General features: G+C 34.2%; 1 protein-coding gene across 4 annotated transcripts in view; it reads right to left on the reverse strand.

Annotated features, from left to right (window-relative positions):
• LOC112514342 overlaps nucleotides 1-12,926 on the reverse strand; it is a 21,185-nt gene extending 8,259 nt beyond the window's left edge. For 3 of the 4 annotated variants that reach the window (XM_025120762.1, XM_025120761.1, XM_025120760.1), the window contains exons 1-9: nucleotides 12,151-12,926; nucleotides 11,861-11,952; nucleotides 11,730-11,764; nucleotides 11,569-11,647; nucleotides 11,412-11,487; nucleotides 5,275-5,358; nucleotides 5,008-5,174; nucleotides 4,842-4,907; nucleotides 957-1,116 (exon numbers count right to left, since the gene is read on the reverse strand). In XM_025120762.1, coding sequence (XP_024976530.1) covers nucleotides 957-1,116; nucleotides 4,842-4,907; nucleotides 5,008-5,174; nucleotides 5,275-5,358; nucleotides 11,412-11,487; nucleotides 11,569-11,647; nucleotides 11,730-11,764; nucleotides 11,861-11,952; nucleotides 12,151-12,592 — 1,201 coding nt within the window. In that variant the 5' untranslated portion in view covers nucleotides 12,593-12,926. The remainder of the gene's footprint in view (nucleotides 1-956; nucleotides 1,117-4,841; nucleotides 4,908-5,007; nucleotides 5,175-5,274; nucleotides 5,359-11,411; nucleotides 11,488-11,568; nucleotides 11,648-11,729; nucleotides 11,765-11,860; nucleotides 11,953-12,150) is intronic. The other variant, XM_025120763.1, reaches the window with a different exon arrangement.
• Nucleotides 12,927-16,222: the final 3,296 nt, after the last annotated feature.

The raw sequence follows: 16,222 nt of genomic DNA on the forward strand, positions 1-16,222 counted from the left end.
AAGATAAAAAAGATTTAAAAGGGATTACTAATTAAATTTATTTTAATTAACAATAAAATATATTCCGTTGATGATATTTCAAATTAGAAATAAATAAAAAAATATTTAAAAAGGACCACTGATGAAATTTATTTAAATCAATGATCCTTTTTAAATCTTTTTTTATTATTTTTAATTTGAAAAATCACTGACAGAATATATTTTATTTTTAATTAAAATATATTTCATCAATAATTTTTTTTAAATCTAAGTACTTTTTAGTAAATATAAGTACTTTTTTTGTATATTTGTTTCATTTTATAGATGTAAGTACTTTTTTGGTTCAAAAAATGTTTAGGGACTTGATCATTTAAAATATGAAAGTTCATTGGCTTTTTTCAGACTTTTTCCATTACCACATTAACCAGTTGTATAGGTCATGAAGATGTATCTAACATCCAAAGGGGCAAGGAGTTATTTAACAGGTTTTGGAATGTCCAAGGACTTATTTGTTCCAAAAAATTGTCCAAGTACCTAATCATTCCAAGCATAAAGTCCATTGGGTTTTTTAGACTTTTCCCTAGATTCTTAAGGTAATCCCAACTAGGCATTGCACAAAGGAAGTATTAGGTTTCATCAAATTTAGAAAAGCTACAGATGCATATATCCATATTCTTTCAGTATGAAAGAGACCACAAAGTCATTCACTCAGATTCTTGTTGTCATCATTAAGGGGTGCACATCCTCAAATTTAYGACGACATCAAAGTCAATTCTCATAAGATAACTTATGAACTCTATCCAGATCAGCTCTTATATYATTTCTATCTAGTATCGACTGTAACCAAATACATATCATCTTCAGACAGTCTATACATGCGCATGGACTACTTGCAACTTCTTAGAGCTGCAATCAATTTCTTTCCAAAACAATCCATAAGGTTTAGAAAACCAAATATGAAAGAAGACATTACATACCACTTGTCTCATCCAGTACCTCTTGCCAGTCGTCTGGAAGAAACGTAGATGATGGTGGCTGTGAGTTCAAGGAAGTCCCGGTAGGTCTTCCCCACTGACTTTTTCCAGACTTCTCATTGTAATAGAAGACACAACCACTTGTTGGGTCCCTAGATTCAATCTACATAATAGTCATAAAAACCAAGAGAGCATAAGACATTATGTACAGAAAAAGTAAATAAATATTAGATACCGATATCAAAAGTTTTTGGCAGATTTTGAACATGCAGCCRCTTGAATGTCACAATCATACAATAAACAATGGAAACAATGTTATCATGCCTGCAAGATATGAATTTTTCCTCAAAATGTATAATAAAMTTGGCTCTAGTTCTGGCATAAGTCTGCACCAAAGTCTACGGCTTTAAGCTAATACCAAAACATCCAATATTACCTCAAAGCAGAGAATAACACCACCAATGAATTACATTTGGTGATCTTAGGATATCTCAGTTCTTAAAGTGGTGTAGCTTTCAAATAAAGTAGCCTTCTCATTGGTGATCAACATCATGCCTTCAAATATTAGTACATAAATAATTGAACAAAACTATTGCCATCTTCTACTCATATCCACTGAGAAAGAGCCACTAGAAAGTATGTCAAAAGTTCATGATGGAACTGGGTTCCTMAAGTATCTTGGTCTCAGGACATGAGAGAAACATATTCCAATTGATCTTTTCTGATAGATAAACTACAGCGTATGCCTAAGGAAAGAGTTTCTGCACCAAATCATGTACTGGAGACTCTGAAATAGAGTCTATTTACTAATAAGAGAGTCAGTTCACTAATGAAAGAGCTCAACCATTTAGTCTACAGTCCCCACCTTATTATAATTAAAAAAATTGTCAAGCAACATCTAGCACTTGCAATTTGCACTCATTTTTTTATATATTTTGTGCTAAATAACTTATTTAAATTGCAYGATAAAGGTCAGGTATTCACTAAAATGTACAAGAAATGTGAGAACAGAAGAAATARGAGCAAACAGGGAAAGAAGAACAGAAGGGAAGATTCACACACAACTAACTGGCCCAAAGCATAATCATATCAAAGATGAGAACAGATGAGATAGGAGTAAACAGGGAAATAAGAACAGAAGGGAAGATTGCCACTCAACTCACTGACCCAAAGCACAATCACTCTTTAATAACCTGTTGTAGTTATCATATCTTAGCATAGCTAGGATTAGTGATGGCAAAGAAACCCATACTCTATACCCGAACCCAATTTGACTGGGAACCCCAAGTTTGATTGTTTCTGGAGAAACTTTTGGTGATATAACAACGTGGTTGTATAAAATTTCAATTATTAAGTATTCTAATTTAAAATATTTATGTTTGAACTAGGTTTGTTTGATGTTATTCTTATACATATGAACAACTAAAACTTGGCTGATTAAAGTTTTAACACGATATGTTGTCAAACGTGAAATTGGATTTATATATATAAACATATTACATAAAAAATTAAGTTGTGTACATGGGAAAAATTTCATGAATCCCTAATGGTAATCCCTGTTCCTCGATGGGGATGAAATCTTATTCCCCGACAAGGATGGGGATGGAGACCAAGTATCAGGGTCCCTGGTACTACCTCCGACCCCGTTACTATCTCTAGCTAGGATGCTATTAGCATATATAAGAAATCACTAGGTATATTTCCACTTGAAACTATTTAGATAAATAATCTAATGGACATTATAAATTTTTAAACATTCTCTTTTTCTCTCTATTTATATCTCTCTCTGTGTGTGTATATGTGTGCAGGGGCGGAGTTACATTCATGTGGTAGGGGCCCTTTCCCCCAACAAAATATCTAACTGAGTGGTGAATGTACTTATTTTTAGCTAAAATCCCAAATAGAATGCCCCAACAATTTGTTTTTTCTACATGACTGGACCTCCATTTCTTTGATTTTATTTCCTATACTATTAATTTGATATACCATTATTTTCGTTCCTTTTTTTCCAATTTCCTTTTATCATTTTATAGACCAACATTCATTATTATTCATTAATTATTAGTTCTCTATTTGTTAATTGTTGTTTGATTTAGGGTTCAGAGTATGYTATTTAATTTATAGTTTGATATTTTGATTTTAGGGGTTGCTACTAGCTTGTCTTCTATTTCTGGTTTTTTGTTATCTGATTTCTATCTATCTCAATCTAATTTCTTGGTCTTTTGAACTCTGACTTCTTGCTACTGATTACTAATTTATATGTTCATTAACCATATATTATGCATTCTAATTTATCTTTCAYTAGGTTTGTTCCAAATTGGTTTAAGCAGTAGGGAATCCAATGAWAGATAAATCAGAATGCATAATATATAGTTAATAGACATATAGATTAGTAGTCGGTAGCAAGAAATCTGAGGGCATAAGATCAAAATTTAGATTMGAATTGATAGAAATGAGATAACAAAAGGCCAAGAAGCCAGAAATAAAAAACAAACTAGTAGCAAAACCTAAATCAAAATAACAAACCGTTAATTAAGTAACATACTCAAGAACCCTAAATCAAATAACAATTAACAAKTAGAGAACTAATAATTAATGAATAACAATAAATGTCTCTCCATAAAATAATAAAATGCAAAAAGAAATTTGGAAAAAAGAACAAAAATAATGGTTTATCAAACTAWTAGTATAGCAAACAAAATCAAAAAAATGAAAATAGAGATGCAGTCATGYAGAAAAAATAAATTGTTGGGGCATTCTAGGGATTTTAGCTAAAAATAAATATATTCACCACTTTAGTTGAATATTTTGTTGGGGGCAAGTGCCCTCTACACTGGAATGTAAATCTACCCACCCCCGAAGTGTGATCCCAATCATAAAAGTTTCTAGATCCGCCACTATGTGTATGCATGGTGGGTTCGTTTGGTTTGTACATGCAACACCCAAGTAGTTTCTTCCTCCTATGTTTTTGCCAAAAAATTAAAAGAGCCAAAGTGATATGAACTTGCAACATCTAATGCCACATGCAATGACACTACAATCAGGTGCAACCACTTTTTGYTAACTTAGGGGAGTTACCATCAAATTAAAACGGTTGTACCTTTAAGACTCCTAAAAAAATTCCACGACATCGGCACGACAGAGTGGTGGCACAAGCACCCCTCCCTCTTTAAATCTGCCCCTAAGTTAGGTATATATATGTATGTACATAAATAAACGTAGATGTAGATGTAGATGTAGATGTAGACATAGATGTAGACATAGACCTATAAACACACGCAGATCCACAGGATAAGTAATGCTTGAGAAAGAGTCATCTTTGCATGAAGCACATGCACCGATTGGATGGCACCATAGAGAACTAATGTGTGCAGAGGCATCTTCCTGCAGCACTATTATCTACAGGGATACTTCAACATGTGCCTATCTCAAGAACATTATACGAGGTTAGGTAACTTTTGACATCCAACATGTGGTGTTGTTCCATCTCCATAAAGCTTATTGGGTTCAGCATATTACCTTATGCATGACTTCATAAAGCTTCACTTCTTCTATACTAGGAATTTCTCCTTTTTCCACTTCCTTTTAAGGTGCATGTCTATCCGCACTATACATGCATTTCCTATTAATCTATTATACATAATTTTTTTAGTTACTAGTAATTTCTTCCTAATATGTATTAACATAATTTATGGAGAGAGAGAGTTGGATAAACATTCATTAGACCAAAAATACRATTCTAAGATAAATATAATTCCTTTTCTAACATATTAGCTAAACTTCCAAATTTCTTTGGTAGGATTTCTACCAGCTTAGAACTAAAATCAAATAACCTAGAAAAACTATCAAATTAAATACATCTAACAATTAGCAAGCAGTTATACTCACCCATCCTGGTGGTAATGTTGCAGGCGTCTTGATTTCATGTGATTGCCTGACTTGATTCTTCAACTTCTGCAACATAAGGTAGGAAGAAGACAATCAACAATGTACTGGATCACATTACAAATCACAGGGAAAGTATATAGACAAAAAGATATAGATACCAACTTACATTATCAGATACAGTACTGGTATCATCCTTAACAGGTTCATCTTTCAGAATTCCCCTAGCTTTCAGCTTTTGCTTGAGGTACTCMGGCAAATCATTGGAATTAGGTTTTTGTTTAGGCTGTTCAGATATGCTTTGGCCTGATTCATGCTTTTCATTGCCATTACTTCCTGTGGTTAAAACCAATAACCGAATGATAAACGAAGTTCTACAGGTACATGTACGAAAAACATAATGATACACATTGCCATAGTGACACCATGGGCTTACCAGATGAAACAGTGTTAGACCTTGAAGCACCATAATAAGCACCTCCACCAGGTACACCATACCCATTTCCAATCTCCACATTACCTACAAGCAATGTGAACACACGGTATTAACACCTAAGAGCGAAGATGTTTGATAATAATCTATAACAAATGCAATATATATGTGCAGTACATATATAATCAATTTAACAGATACCTATACCCAATATATATGAAACAAAATTAACACACCATCCAAGCTCCCAACTCCCATCGAGTTAGAGCTTTGTGTCCCCAAACCCATTCWCAAATTGAAGAGTAGAGCACACTTGAGTAACACACATGCACACTAAAAAATAAATCAAAAATGTGAATGGTTCTCCTTTTAACACCCTAAGTCTCTTGTGTGTTGACTATAATATCATGTGTAAGCAATTTGTTAGATACACTTGAAAGCCCAACACTGAAACTAAATATTGCATYTTCTCAGTTTCTCAAAGATGATCTCTCAGAACTCCATCAAAACAAGTGCTCAGGGAAGTACATGTTTTGTCTTCACTCGAAAAATAATTGTTACATACACCACCCCTTCCCCCAAGAAAAAGAAAAGAATTCCTTATTGAAATCCTTCTGCCAGCAAATAAACTGCAAAAATTAACCCCATTTGATAGTCAACGTGTGACGTCCCAAATTCTAAAATGGGTGTCGTTASGTTCTTTACACAAGTCTTATGAGAGAAACTAAATTTAACTTTATTTCTTTTATATCTTAATACTACATCAGAGTTAAAACATAAGCAGAAAACTTCATAAGCGAAAAATGCCTAAAGGCTAAAATACTATTTCAACGGCTTAAAATACATCAGAATTCTGTTAAAATAGTAACTACTTCATGAGGTCCCTACTCCTTTCCTGAGACACATACATGGAATACATAAGCTTTAAGCTTAGTGAGTAGTTATGGTTTCATGAATAAATAATTTTCATAATACTTGAWTAATAATTCAAAAAAACACTTGTCATGCATAAAACATTCTTTTGAGACCTCACTTGCCACATGTAAGTATACCATACTTGACTTGAGGTTTGCYAACCCCCTCGGGTCTATAAAGTCTGCCCATAAGGTTCATTTGAAAGACATCCTTTCATCCTATATCCCGTACGTTGGATATTTATGGTCATACATAACATGCATAAAACTTTCATGCCTTATGTGTAAAACACATCATAACATGCCATGATACATATATCTTGAATATATAAATGCATCGACATTTTCATGTAAGGCAAACATGCCAAAACATCTTATCAAGTTTCTTCATAATGCATAAAATACATTTATATAGCATGTAYGTATCTTAGTAAATCTCATAAGTACTCACCYTGATTATGCCTAGCTTTTCCCTTAATTCCTTTCTTCAAGCCTGATTATGTATAAAGAGAGAGATTTCTTATTTTTSGTATGGAGCTAATAGTAACACTTCAACCCCTACTTATAGATAAATTCATTGCATAAGCTACTTGTTCTTTTTGCTCTCAAACATGTACTCTTATGAGAGTTTAACACCTCCTACTTGAGGATAAGAGAATCTTGACACCTCATGCTTCTAGGAAGAGAATCTTGACACATCATGCTTAATATAAAGSAATCTTGACACRTCATGCTTCTATTTTGTTTGTCATCATGAATTTTGCCAACACATGCTTCTAGCCCATACGATTCATTACTTTAGGTTTGATTTCTCTTCTAGCTTTTATTTGTCATCATGAATTTTGCCCACACATGCTACAGCTGCTGGAATCTTTTRCATAGTCATAACCCTTGTATTCAAGGCTTAAACATAAAAWTTTAACTTAATATAAAAGTAGGGGTTACAATTCTYCCCTTCTTACAAGAATTTCGTCCTCRAAATTTTTTACTAAAAAAGATGTGGGCACTTATTTCTTATTTCTAATTCGACTTTACATGTTGCCTCTKGTCCATGTGAACAGTCCCAATATACTAATACCAATTATACCTCCTTATTTCGAAGCTTCTTAACTTTACGTTAAGTTACGGCTATGGGCTTTTCTACGAAAACGAGTTTGTYATTAAATTATATTTCTTCAACTGGAACCACGTCTTCTTTGGCAAGRCATTTCTTTAAATTGGACAAATGAAAAGTATTACTGCTCCTACCTTTTCAATCATTTTTTAATGGTCCGATGTATCGTGGTCGTAGCTTACCCTTTTTGCCAAAASATAGGACCTTCCATGGTGATACTTTCAATAACACCTTGTCACCAACTTGGAATTCAATAGGCTTCCTTCTCTTGTTGGCATAGCTTTTYTGCCTATCCTATGCGACTTTGAGTGTTTCTCTTATTTGAGTTGCCTTGGCGGTCGTTTGTGGGATAATTTTAGRTCCGACTAAGTGCTTCTCACCAACCTCCTTCCAACAKACACGTATTYTGCATTTTCTTCYGTATAGAACTTCATACGTTGTTGCTTTGATACTATTATGGTAACTGTTGTTATAAGAGAACTCAATAAGGGGTAAATGGTTGTCCCAATGACCTTTCAAGTCGATTRCACAWGCTCGTAACATATCTTCTAAGATCTAAATTGTCCTTTCACTTTGACCATMAATTTGRGGATGATATGCCATACTCATCCTAATTTGCGAACCCAACTGCTTTTGGAAGCTTTTCCAAAATTTTAAAGTAAAACGGAGATCTTGATCTKATACAATCGATATTGGTACRCCATGTCTTGAAACAAGTTCATCTATGTACATCTTGGCTAACGTCTCCAATATCTGTCTTTCCTTGATTGGCAGAAAATGYGTTGTTTTGGTCAATCGATCAACAATCACCCMTATAGCATCAAAACCCTTTGTTGTTCCTGGCAACCTTGTTACGAAATCCATTTGCCTTGTAAGCWACTTCTAATTGATAAATATGGTAACCTAAGGATGCTACAGCTGCTAGAATCTTTTGCATAATCATACCCTTGTATTCAAGGCCTAATACATAAAAATTTAACTTAATATAAAAGTAGGGTGGTACACAACATAAATATGAACCCTCTCCTTCATGCTACCAAAACCTCAGACGCTTGCAAGGTATTGAACCAAAACTGGATTTTAACATTTTCACTTGTCTTTTATGGTGCAAAGGGATTGCAGATGTGATTGTGGATTCCATTTACTTGTGTGAGGAGAAACAGGATGAGCCACACTAAATGGAGATAAATGGTGTAAATGGGGGAATGGAGTTGATCAAAGGGCTTAGCATGCAAGGGTGCTTTCCTAACAGTAACATCAAATGATCAATATACGAGGGTATCTAGGGTAGCATCAATAGTAGAGGAATGAGTAGGAGGCATACACGAGGGTGGAGCATAAGTCTCATAAGAGCTAAAATAATATATAGGGATTGTATCMATGTCTTTCCTCCTAGAGCACACCTAAGAGGTGGAGCAATTGGTACAGTCATCATAGTCAAAGATTAACAAGGACAACAAAACTAAGTTCAACCAGGTTTTCTAGATATTGATCTTCTATCAGACTTCAATACTCAAAGYTTAAACTTAGAAAAAGAAGGTAGACTCTAGAGGAACTGTGAAATGGGTGCTCTTGTGTGGCCTGCAGTACTTAATAAAAATGCACGAGTCTGCAAGTCTGCAAAAATTTCCAGTGTGATCATATTAAGATGAAAGTTGTGCATACAGCATATGCAACCACATTTTCTTGTCGACATTGAAAARGGAGCCATAAAAAACTAAACTTGACAAGGTATTTGCCCAGTAGATGGTGAACAATGAGTTAGATTACTGACAACCACGATCGCAACAGCCACCCCCCCCAAACACACACACACCAACACCGGCGAGAAATTATGAAAAATAACCTCATATGAGTCACCTCTAGCAAATGTGTTCATGGGTTRGGAAGTAAAATTTTATTAAGGAATGCAAGCACAAGATGATTCATGTAGTGTAAACCTAGTAAAATCAAGAGAAAGGTATCCTTCCACGTTATCACTTTGAGGGATTTCGACAAAGGTACCAAATCAAGAACAGATATACTTACAGAGAACAAACAAACTGAAAAAAAAAATTAGCCAGTGTTGTACCAAGCATAATACATTAGTCTAAAAAAAATAAACGATAAAAAGTATCCAAACCTCTAATTGATTCAACATGACGAGGATCGCAACATTAGAATGAATGAATTCAAAGATTACCCTAGACGTAGATTCACTCCTACAACAAGCATGAACGTGTAACCCATTTGACATGGCTCAAGACAATCTAGAAGTTGTTTCAATCATAGGTTCAGTTTATTTTAATTGTTCAAGAGAAGGATGACCAACCAGTCATGTATATCTTGAATGCTACTCTCACTCACGTACCAAACACCAGATAAGGTTAGTTTAACATCCGAGAAACCCCAACTTCGAAGGTACAACAAATGTAATAGATGTGACACAACACTTCCAATCTTATGTTATTCTTTACTTACAAAACAATATTTAGCACACATGACTACATGAGAAACTAAATGAAGTCCTAAAACTTACCAACTCAAGCATTGAAAGAAAATCATAGAGCAATCAGACCACCAATTCAAAAWGTTGTCACCCTAAGTATTAGCATCCACTGCAATAAGGAAGTCTTCAAGAGCAGCGCATGCAAATCATGAACAAATCAGCATATCCACTTCAATAGATTACAAAAACATAGTCGGTGATATTTTATGCCCCTGCGACCAAGTTATGGCAGGAGTAGAGTTGTAGTAATGAAAATGTCATGAAGGTTCCATAGACATAAAACARGGGACAGGGAGCCATGGTGGTTGTGACGGGGTCAGAACCTATCAGTGAAGCCTGTTTAGTTCACTGMAATGACTTAATTGTGTGCCAGTGACAAACTAATTGAGGCAAAACAGCAAAGGCGATCTTCGACGGCAACCCTCACAAGTCAGAATGAGCATGGATACAACCAACAAAAAAGCCTATCAAACAAAACAATGGCCACAAAGATAAAGACAAGTTGTTGGCAGGTCAATTTATACTACAGATATTGATACACGAGCTGTCTGCACAGGCATCATAGTGTTGGCAAGGAGCATGGACTGTAGTGTTAGGGTTTGCATCTAGAGTTGCAGCTCTAATATCATGTAGAAAGGTTCTCAGAAGAAGGTTTTTTCATAATTGCTAGAAGTGAGAACAAATTCAAGTCAAAGGTAGAAATGTAAAGCATGAGGAAACCTTGGAAGACAATATAAGACCTAAARGTGTAAATTTTACATGTTTATCCTACATCTCCAACAATTGGTTCAAATATTGGGTCGCATGTACATCATATTTCTGAGGCAGAGGATACATAAATGGTCAGTTTTCGTATACACRGGCAACACATACTTAGATCCCAAAGCACACCTTCAATCCACAAATTTGAAAAACTTAAATCAAACTATAACAGTAAAAAATAACAATTCTTTTAAACCCTGCACTAATGTTTATTGGGAATAAGCTGCATTTATCTAATAGAAAATATCAAATCCAACCCCAACTTTAGTAGTGGATCAATAAAAGTAAGTGATTCTAGTCTAATTACATCCTGATTTCATTAAAAATTTAAAACAGCCTATCATTCAACTCACTGTCATTTGGTTATAGGATATTATCGACAGAAGCTACTCATGTTTCTCTTCTTTCTAGGATTGGTTCAACTTAACACAACCTCTTAAAAGATATTATCGTCTACCCCAACTAAAGGGCAGCTTTTTTGAAAACTTCAAATACAACAAAAGAAAAACAAAATCTATAGCTCCCAATTCATGATATTGTCAACAACCAAGAAAGCTCATAAAGTGTCTCCAATACAGTAAGGTAACTATAAATGTATTCCMATCTCTAATGCCCTTGAGTTATTGTCAAGGAACATCAGGGGTTCGTAATTGGAATGAATCACTCAAGGAATGAGTGTATAAGCCGAGTAAAGTGTTAAAGCAAACWGCCCAAGGAAGGAATGACATCTTAACAGTTTCAGTTTGAAGCTACCATGAGAATCTTTTTGCTATAGGGTACATATATTCCTCTACAACAGCATCCTCAACCCCTATTTGTTCAATAGATTATTGCATCAAACAAACCAAAATATTGAACTAACCTTCTGAAGAGGCAGGTTTGCCACGCTTTAAGGCCATCTGAGAACGATGATCTGTTGTTATCTTCAGTAGATGTTCCTACATCRAGAAGTTTCAATATCAGGTTTAGTGAATCATTTGGATAGAATGCTAACTATAAAACCTTGTCACTGTGAACACCTTTATAGCACTAGGATCATGACGTCCGGAGAAGATGTCAGAGTTCTCCTCATGGGATCCACTTGCAGCCCTTGCTTCTCTAGTTCACAAAATAACATTTAGATATTATCATATGATGAATCATTCAGCATAGTTATTATGATGAAGAGAACATATTAAACCTTTGATCAAGTATAACTTTCTGCGTCACAATTTCCTGAAAATATAATCATTTTTTCTCTGAATCAGCAGCAAAAGAAAACAATAATACAAATACAAAAGGAAGGGAATAAAGAGGCATATTCGGGCATACTTGTTCCCGTAGCACCGCATCYTGAGCAGCAATTTCAATATCATTAGAATTTCCAAATTGCATGCTCGAGTGATTGGGTGTATCACGATGACCTAATGCATTATACATATTGAAGAAAGGGTTATCAAAATGTAGAATGACGAATTACTTCAGGATATGTGTCTTCAATAACTTAAATAGTTGTGCAAATTTTAACTGTTTCACTTAAAATCTTAATTACATAATTACATTCCATAGGGGATCAGTTAAAATCTTAATTACATAATTACATTCCATAGGGGATCTCTTACCATTTTCCTCTTGTGCTCTCCCTTGCTGCTCTTCATATGAAACATGATCTTGTTGAGCTTTTAATGGTTCAGAACAGCCCAACTGGCCAGACAATCCTTTACTATTACCTTCCAAAGAATCTCCACCTATCTGAGAAGTTTCAGAGCCAGTAGTGGTATTATATGTAATCGGGAATTGACAAGACAATGAAGGCGCATAAGGTGCATGATGAGGACTATACTGTGGACGAGAGTTTCCAGAGGGAGGAGTATGGCCCACATTAGAAGGGTGAATATGGTAGAAATTGTTCTCGGCATAGTAAGAATGTTGGTGAACATTAACAAAATTTTGGAAAGACTGAGGAGGATGCTGGGCAGATAGATTTGAAGAGGCTAACTGTTGTGAAGAATTTGGTAAGCACTGAACACCAGGAGGGAGAGGTTGGTCGTAGTTATTAGCCATGAACTTCGTATGTTACGCCTATTGATATTATATAACGGTCCTGTAGTATGATAGAGTGCTTAAGTGGTAAAAAGACTGCACCGATGGAGACAACAAAGAAGCAGAATTCACCTGCAAGACATTTTCAAAAAGTAGCTATTTATCGACATGCTGCAAAGGGAGCAATTACAAGATGAAAAGATGACTTTTACAAGCAAGTTGGAGCTAAAACAGAGTTTCGTACTTCCCTGTAGCTAGTCCACCCAGCAAGCAACAAGAAAGGTCAGAGCTAAGAACTCATACACAAAAATCAACAACAATAAGACAACCTACATGTTGACATAGTTCTACAATCTTAAGCAAGTTTTTTAATTCAAACACAACAGTGCTAGTAATATAACACTGCTTAAATAATTTGTATACCAACCAGAGCATGATCTTATGTCTCATGATCGCAACATGCCGACAATGAAAAATAGTCTAAACCAATTTCTCCTGTTGAAGTTATCTCAAGCATTGTTGTTGGGAATTTCTCCAACAAATTTCTTACACCATACCACAATCTGTTGCATTATATACAAAATGGAAAAAAAACACATTATAAAGAATGATAAAAGAAAAGTTGTCCCGAGCAACGAAGTCCTGCTACAGCCAGCTGTTTCAATGATGATTTCGGGTTGTGGTAAGCTTGATTGATCCAAAGCCAAAGTGTAGCTCTCACTCTGAACTCAAATATATTGTTGAACACAATAAATGAATTTAAAAGAAACTTGAAAAMATTTCAAGCGACTATAATTGCAAATTCAAGTACAATGTACGATTGATTCATATATCTAATTCATTCAACGTTTCCTAATCAATATACCAGCCTTAACCACAGTTCAAATACAGTAACCAAACCCTAGGAGAAAAATAACCTTTGATGATTTTCAAACCAGTTCGTAATAGAATTCGAACAAGAAAATTTCGAAAAAAAATATGTTACAGAAACTAAAATCTATGGTGGGCTTTGATACGCAACACAAACCTGGTTAATTGTCACAGGCATAAGAAATTGCGATGGGAATTCTTCGGGTAATTTGCGGCAGAAATTGCTATGAGAAATGGCCAAGGGACACATTTGTTCATTTCRGTATGTTACACAATCAGTCCCTGTAAAATGCTCAGAATGCAATATAAGTTTGATTTCAAAATTTCTACCGTGTTTGGTCCCTAAACTTCAAATAATTTTAAAACGTATTTCTACTCTTTTTCTATTTTGGTCACAAATTTTAGAAATYGATACTAAAACCACTATATTTTCCAAATATGATTATTGAGTGAAGTAGGTCATTGAGGTTTAATGAAATTTCTTAGAATGGTATATAATCTTCCAATAAATCTAGAAATCATTGTTGTGGTTTATATTTTGTTTTTGAAAATGTTTATTGACATTAACTTCGTTAAATAAGGGATATTTTAGTCTTTTACCCTTTTATCAACTTTCTTTTATGAATTAAAAAGATATTTATATTATTTATGTATCGTATATTATACATATAGAGAGAGGTTCAAGGAAAAACTCTAAAAAACAAAAAAAATGAGGACCACTCTTGTAATTATTTATCTAGAGAGTATGCATATTATGTGCATAAAACTAATTGAAGTTGTTTCATGTGCATAGAAGACAACACCAACCATAGTAAAGAAGAAAGTTCAAAGGTTTACAATGTCACAAAATTACAACTTTTCAAAAGAGAAATAACATGATTGATAAAAAGAGAAAAACGATATGCTGCCACATGATACCTTCCTATATGCCAACCTTATTGATGAACACCTGAAAAGCATGCCGAAGAAGGAGGTCAACTACTGAAATAGTTRGTGAGTTCACRRTTTAAAAAAAATAATAAGTAAGAAGTTTAACTYGCAAAACGGTTTAATCCACACATTRGATAAGTAAYCGGTAGTTTGTAGCGCACAAGGTAAATTGTATGCTTAAATGCTAAAGCCACGAGCCCACTACCAAACATAATGACAGCACACCCCGCGACTACATGTTTTATCGCCAAAATGAGTAAATGAAAYAATAATTATGCACTAACGCACAGTGTGAGTGGGGTGTCAACCAAATAGCGCTATCCATAATTACCAAYRGTTCAAATAAATGTATTAATAGRTAGTGTAAGGGAACGRGGATTTAAGAGCGATAGCTAAACAAAACTYAGGCAAACTAACATAAGCATACATACCAAAGTGCAATAGCAATAAGAATAATTTAACAATTCGCGTATAATTGAACAACCGGTACGTAGTATTAGTAGCACGCTTTTCCCTCAAAAATGCGAAAATAGTAAAAGGGGGCTGTGAAAACTCACCAAGATATGCAAAGACTAATTCAAAAAATCTACCGAATGCAACCAAGGTCCGGTTCTACTTCGGTCCTACGAAAATCGAACTACTAATGAGATTCGAGCCTAGATCTTAAGGTTCCGGTGATACTTAATTATTATAAAATGCCTTATGRAAAAAAACTGAATTTTATTTGAGTTATTATTTATGGAAGAAAAATAAAAATAAAAAGAAAGAAAAAGTAAATAGCTTTTATTATTTCAATAATTTTATGAAGAAGAGGGRTAAACAATTTTTTTACACATRAACACCTCATTTTATTTTTAAGYTTTGCTGTCRGGATTTTTCTGTTATTTTATGCGGTTCTTTATTTGCCTTCCAAAATCATTTGAGTCAGGGGKTTTTTACCCAAGTTAATATATCAAGATAGGAGRCTTTTGATRTAGGAAACATAAATTTTGAAGATGGATAGGTCCCTAAAGTAGGTTTTATAAGATCARCTATCCAGAAGGTTTAGCTGTTTGCGCATTTGTTTTATGTAGACTGTTTGGGGGTCGAAATCTCAACGTTTTTAGGTGAGACYACTTTGGTTTAAAAGCTAACACACATACTTAAATTCCGAAGAAATTTCATCTTATTTGGTTAGGTATTTTARAAGTTATGGTCCTCCGAAGTCAGTAGTTAGAATATGACAGATTGGTSTAGGAAGGGGTATTAAGAACTTGTGTTCCAACCTTTGATTCTCACACACCCTTTATTTAGATCATGATTTATAAACTTTAAATCAAAAGAAAAGAAAAAAAAWWWTWWKRWKRAAAAMYWRRWTWAMCMWYMAWWMMWWMMWKSMWYMAAAMMAAMMAAARKWWTTTWSCMAAAMYYYWAARRAWKKTYMWYMWWWKKTKKTWAWKRRRAMMWTTTKRAAWYYWARRWYTKKKSYYYWWTTTTTTTTAGTATTTGAGATATGAGATTTTATCACATGCATGAAGTTCAAATTTGGTATTTGATGAGTATGAGAGATTTTTATGATTTATTTTGAAACCAAAGTAATGGAACTTGATTTCTAGTTTGGGATGTTAGTCAAAATCTTTAAATGTTCTTTCCTTGATATCAACTTGGGTTTGATCATGGATTATCACCATCTTAAAACATGCAACATGTTTTTGGGTGAGAATCTACAAACATTAAGATCCTAGGAATAGTTCTTAGCAAGAACTAGTTATATAAATCAAAAAGAAGAAGGAGAACTTCAAAATATGTAAAATGAAAGCTACCACTAAGCAAAATGAGTTTTAAAACTCTATGAGATGGATGCTTACCTTT

This window comes from Cynara cardunculus (assembly GCF_001531365.2).
Source record: "Cynara cardunculus var. scolymus isolate 2C chromosome LG 6, CcrdV1, whole genome shotgun sequence".
NCBI lineage: Eukaryota > Viridiplantae > Streptophyta > Magnoliopsida > Asterales > Asteraceae > Cynara > Cynara cardunculus.